The sequence below is a fragment of the Chaetura pelagica genome, unplaced genomic scaffold, assembly GCF_000747805.2.
Source record: "Chaetura pelagica isolate M959 unplaced genomic scaffold, ChaPel_1.0 scaffold436, whole genome shotgun sequence".
In the NCBI taxonomy this organism is placed as follows: Eukaryota; Metazoa; Chordata; class Aves; order Apodiformes; family Apodidae; genus Chaetura; species Chaetura pelagica.
Genome location: NW_009953651.1, coordinates 2,439,248 through 2,445,170, shown reverse-complemented (window position 1 = coordinate 2,445,170; position 5,923 = coordinate 2,439,248). Strand labels below are relative to the sequence as shown.

Below are 5,923 nucleotides of genomic sequence, written 5' to 3'. Positions count from 1 at the left end.
AGTATGCACTCCTATTCTTGCAGTTTAACTTCTATTTCTTTGATTATATTTTATGTTGATTCTATTTTAATCCCATTCCTCTCTTGCTGACTTTTCTTCCATTTCTTCCATTTGGCAGACTTTTTTTCCCTTCATCCTTTGGAAATTTGAATCCACCATTAAAGAATAATCTGTATACACTGTTATTTCTATTTGCTATTTTGTTGGGTTTTTTTTCCCCCTCCCAGTGAGACAGGATAGGTAGTGTGCTGTGTTGGAAACCATTTGACTTCACCTTATGTTATTTCTAGAACGTATTTTCTTTCTCTTTGCAATGACCCAGGACAAGAATTTGGAAAGATTTTGCCACATTTCTGAAGCACTGCCTAGCTTAGTGCTTCCATAACACTTGATGCTACTGTTGTAGTGTTTGGGCAGCCTGCTGAAAGTGTGAAATATGAAGTAGATTGTCTAACATCCAAATACTGGTTTGTATGAGACTTTAGATAAGGATATAAGTTCAATGTGTGTATCCAATCTGGAATAACTGATGGCACTGCAAAAAAATGAAATTATAGGTTGCATTGTAGGTAAATTTTATGGTGTAATCACTTCAGAAGAGTTTGAAGGGTAGTTTCCTATGCTTGCTTCTGTATTCCTATTTTTCTGCTCCTTGCTATTTCTTACATAAGTTTGGATTAACTTTCGTATGCTTCATTGCTTACCCTAGTCATTTCCTGAATTTCAAAAATGTCATTGAACATGCTTTGTTAAAAATAATAATAAGCTATTAAGCTAGCTTATTCAACATGCTCAAGTCAAAAGATATGTACAATCATTAAACTGCAATGAATGAATGAATTTTTGTAAGGAGGCAGCTTGTTCATTGGAATTTGTTGAGTTCTACAGAAGAAGCCAAGTTTGAAGAAAAAAATATATTTAATGACTTTGAAGCTATCAAATTTGAAAGGCTTTTTGATGATTGTGGAGGATTATTTGCTCTGCTCTGTTTTCAGCTTCCGTTTCCGTTTGGACAAAGATGGACTGTATATGTTAACATGAAATTTTGTGAGGCCTGGCCTCTAGTGCTGCTTCACAAGGAGCCAGTTGAAAATTCTAACAGTAATTCTGGGTCTGCTTTAAATGCTGATTTATTTAATCTTACTATTTCTCTTCATGTAAAAATCCTGCCTTGCAATGATTGTGAGACTTCCCAATATTTCTAACACATAAGAAACCAGCAGCCATCCCACATGTTATCAGGTTCCTTAGTCCTGATGGACAGCATAATAGGAGTGACTGGGAAATGTCTGTATCCCTACATATTGTTTTGAGCACCAGACTTGGAAAGAAATTATTTTTTCTACTGACAGAAGAGCATTGGTTAAACCAGGAAATGAGTCAGGATGTTCAGAAAAACAGCTGAACATCTAGGTGTGGTGGAACATTTTCTCTTTTGTTGCTGAGCAGCATTGCTTCCAGCTGTAGCCTCATATGCACCTGGGCCGGTGCTCTCCACCTCAGAGACCACAGCAGTGGAAGTGCTGTGTGTGTGCATAATCTTTGTGGCTTGCTTATATAAATGGAAAATTTTATTATTGTTTAATTTGCTGAATTTGGACAAATTTGCCTACTTCAGTGAGAAATTCCCTAGGACTTTGATGTAGCCTAATGATCATACATTGGAATGACTGCTACTTCCAAGTAGTTCAATGGCCTTTGCCCAGCTAAAGGGGTGAGAAACTATGTGCTTTCAGTCTTAGAATGCAAGTCTTTACAGAAAGATTAATGCTTAGGTTACAGCCCTTCTTGGATATTTATGATCTTGCTGAAGTCTTGGAAGCTCTCAAATTTCATGCATTTGCAAGGCTGAGTATTGAATTAGTGAAGCAAAGGGTGGTATATGTAAAGGGATATTTAATCCTCCTCATTTCTGCAGATTACTCCTCTGTGCACAAAACCAAACAAAACATTTTTGCAAGTGAACTGCCCCTATTGTCTTTGCCTAACTTTGTCCATTTCTTTTGTCATCTGGAAATTAGGAAAATGTTTCTGTTACTTCACTGAATTTCCCTGGGAACATTTTCAGGTTAAAGTAAATACAGCTGCTTTGTCTGAATATTTTTAATTTATAATGCTTGCATATTTAATAACTATTAAATATAAATATCAAGGTGAGTTGAATGATTTTATTTGGGATGTAGGTTTTTTTCATTAGACAAAGTTCTGTTCACATGACTGCAATAGTAATTACATTTACTAAAAACATAAGTCAAGAGATTGTTAAAAGTGGGTCCCTATGAATATTAAGTATTAAGCTTTCTTCTGTCTGCTTCATAAAGGACTGTGTTTATTGTGACAGTACTTCATTCTTTGCTTTTCGGGTTTTAAGCATGTTTAATGTTTCAGCAATATTTTATACTTAAGATACTACATGGTACAGCTATTTAAAAAGTAGCATTTGACTACAACTCAGGCAAATTAAAATATCGGTTATTATCTCTCAATAGATTTTACCTGATTAGTGGCGGAGTTCCTTTTATTATATGTGGGATTACAGCAGCAACCAATATCAATAATTATGGGATTGAAGGCAATGCACCATAGTAAGTATTAACTATTATCATGAAACCTTTAAGGAAAATATTCTTTCTTTTATTCTGATAAATGTAACTAACTTCACAAAGGGTACAGACATGCCAGTTAGGAAATTTTGTTAAATAATAGTTAAGAAAGAGCAATATCTTAATCTGGGACTTGCTGCTTCATCTCTATCAATTTGTCTCCATTACAGTCAATAAAAACATTTTTCATTTACAGAATTAGTCCTCATTTACATCTGAATATGTGAAAGAGTATTAGAAATACCTAATGGATAGCATATTTAATGGAGCTACTAATTAATTAAATACTTTCAATTCATTATTTACCTTGAATTGATATCCTTCAGGTGAGGTATTTAAAGTAATTTAGAAATAATTATGTGAATAAAAGACAAGTAAAAATCCCACCTTCCTCTCCTCCACCCCCATCCCTTCCTTAAAAAACAATTATTTGGATTTTCACCACCTGGAAATGTTCCAGTTACAATGTCTTGCAATAATGACATAGCCCTCCAGTGTACTTGTGTATTAGTGGTCAGCGTACCTCCACAAGCTGTCCAGGCATCACATGGTTACTATCGTATGCTTGGCATGAAACATGAGATGTCAATAGAGTACAATAGATCTTGCTGTAGAAGTGTAGGAGAAAGTCAATCACACTGCAAAGCGTGTACATTCTGTGTAAATGATCAATCAGCATAGCAATGACTGGCACACTAATGGAGATACTCATACTCTGACAGCCCTAGTACTACGAGGACATCACTCTTAGTTACTGCTTTGAGCAGCCATTGTATTACATTTGAAACTAGTTGTGCTCTCGGTAAGAAAAGTGGAAACAAAGGAGGTTTGTAAGTGAGCATTTTGTTCCTTAAAGGCATTTATTTAATGTAACTGAAATTTAAATTCTGGTAATAAATTAGTATATACTGTGAGTGATGTTGCTCTGCCTAGAGCCCAATACAAATTCATATATTTATTCAAACTTACCCAATTAGACACTTATTTATAATAAACACTATATTAAAAGACTCATTTATGTTCATAAATGTGAGACATTTTTCATTTTGGCACACTTACCGAGGTTGCGCTTCTTTAATCCTATTAATCATAGCCAGTTGATACCTGGTACCAGAGTCTGTACAGAAAATGAGGCACAGGTGAGAGATGGTTATGACTGAGTAAAAAGCCAGCTCAACAACAGCATTAGTGAGTTATGTGCCTTATTAATTTTTAATAGCATAGTACAGAAAATGTAGATGCACAATATTGAACTTATTTTACAGAACTGATTTTTAAAGTGATCCACACTGAGATTCCACTTGAAGTAAGAGTATCCCAAGAGGTTGTTCCTCTGGGACGCATTCCATTCTCCACTTTGCATCAAATATTCAGCATTCAAATGTGCTTAAGGTATTCACATAGCTTTGTGCTCTCTGCTTATCCAACTAAATATAGGTGGTAACTTACATATCTTTTCAGTTATCTTTCAGGAAATCTTTTCATATGCATGTGTGACAGCAAAATACATATTCCATGTAGTGTTTCTAAGTCTATTAATAAATGTATGTATGTTTTTGTTTAAGGTTCAAAAAAATTTAAAGTAGTTACGCTGCAGTTGCTTATGATGAATACCCAATGGGACTCCCTCTTTTTAGCTGAGAGGTTCTCAATCTGGGAGAAAAATTCATGCAGTCCTTTTTATAGTTAGTGGTAGATGATTCCTGGCTTGACAAGAATGTGGTATCAGAAGGCTCCTTGCTGTATTGGAAGGATTGCAACCAATAACACATGCCTAAATGAGTATGAAGTGTCACACAATGTCACTTTTAGAGCTGGAATGAATCATGACAGATCATCTGCTCTGTCTTTCTGACCCAGTGGGAAGTTAGCTATATCCAAACCATTCCTGACAGTTATTTATCTGAAGTTGTTTAAACGTTCCAATAAAGGATACACCACCCTTTACTCCAACAGGTTATTATTGTAATTATCAGCTAGAGAACTTTTTGAAAAAATCTAATTTAAATCTTTCTTGCTACAGTTTAAGCCCATTATTTCTTCTCCTTTTCCAACGGATAGGGAAAATAACTTATTCCTATTTCCAGAAATCCATGCAATATTTAGAGTATTAGAACTTAATAAAAGTTGTACTAGCTTATACCACCAGCTCAGTAGCCTGTCTGTAGCCATAGATAAAAGCAGATCATAGAGAAGAGTGAAAACTAAGCAAGTATTAATTATCTCTCTGTCCCAAGTTCTCCCAGTTTCCATCTGGGATTTCATTAGCCAGAGGTGTTTTCTTCTCCCGTGTTTATTTGATTAGATCATTCATCCTCAGGACAGTCCTGTTAGACTGCTACTAAATAATGCAGCTAACTGAGGCTTATTGAGCTTATATTGGCCTCTGAACTACTTTAAGCAGCTCTAAAACTGTTATATTATTTAAAGCCTAGCAAATAATAATCCATGCTACAATAATATTATGCTACAAGTGTATCACAAGGAGACCATCAATTTCCTTAATTTTTCTGAGGGCATTCAAATAAATGTCAATGAGCTCCCAGGAATTTCAGAAACTGTGGAGAATTCAGAAATGGCATATATCTTTTGGGTCTGCTCACTGCAGAAAGCAGTGACTGTTCAACTGTAAGACTTTTTTCAGCCTCCCTTATTACTCAAGCTGTTCTCCACTTTGGCAATAGGAAAATTCCGTAAGAGTAATCTTCAAGCTTTGGAGTTTGTACCAGCATTCATTGACAGAAACATTCCTGTTCCTCACAGAGATGTATAAACTATGCCTCATTTGCTTTTTAATCAAAGTAGTAGTGCTGACGTTTTTAATAGTAGAAAAAAGGGTTGATATCAGTGGTCTTATATTTTGCTGCAGCTCTAGGTTCTAAACTGACCTACATTTCTTGGAAATTTTCAGCTTAAATATCCTGTAAATTAGACTAGAAATTTTATTAGAGTAAAAAAAAATGAAAGTGATATCTCAGTTTAATCAATATTAGAGAGAAACTCACTTTCTCTACAATGAATATATCTGAAGTTCTGAGGCACACAGTTCTGAGGAACTTCTGGGTCATACTGGTTAGTCAGAAAGGCCAGTTTCACATCCATTAGTTGTCCTTCATACCTCATGTGGGTCACAAAATGTTCTTGACTCTTTTTTTTTTGTTGTTTTCAGTTGCTGGATGGCATGGGAGCCTAGTCTTGGTGCATTTTATGGGCCAGTGGCATTCATTGTGCTAGTCACCTGTGTTTACTTTCTCTGCACGTACGTGCAGCTGAAGCGCCATCCTGAACGTAAATATGAGTTAAAGGAAAAGACAGAAGAT

General features: G+C 35.4%; 1 protein-coding gene across 1 annotated transcript in view; it reads left to right on the top strand.

The window, feature by feature from the left end:
* Positions 1–5,923, top strand: part of GPR123 (G protein-coupled receptor 123) — a 211,493-nt gene that overhangs the window by 204,403 nt on the left and 1,167 nt on the right. Inside the window, exons 17-18 of the mRNA XM_010000051.1 lie at positions 2,490–2,585; positions 5,773–5,923. Of these exons, the coding sequence (XP_009998353.1) occupies positions 2,490–2,585; positions 5,773–5,923 (247 nt within the window). The remainder of the gene's footprint in view (positions 1–2,489; positions 2,586–5,772) is intronic.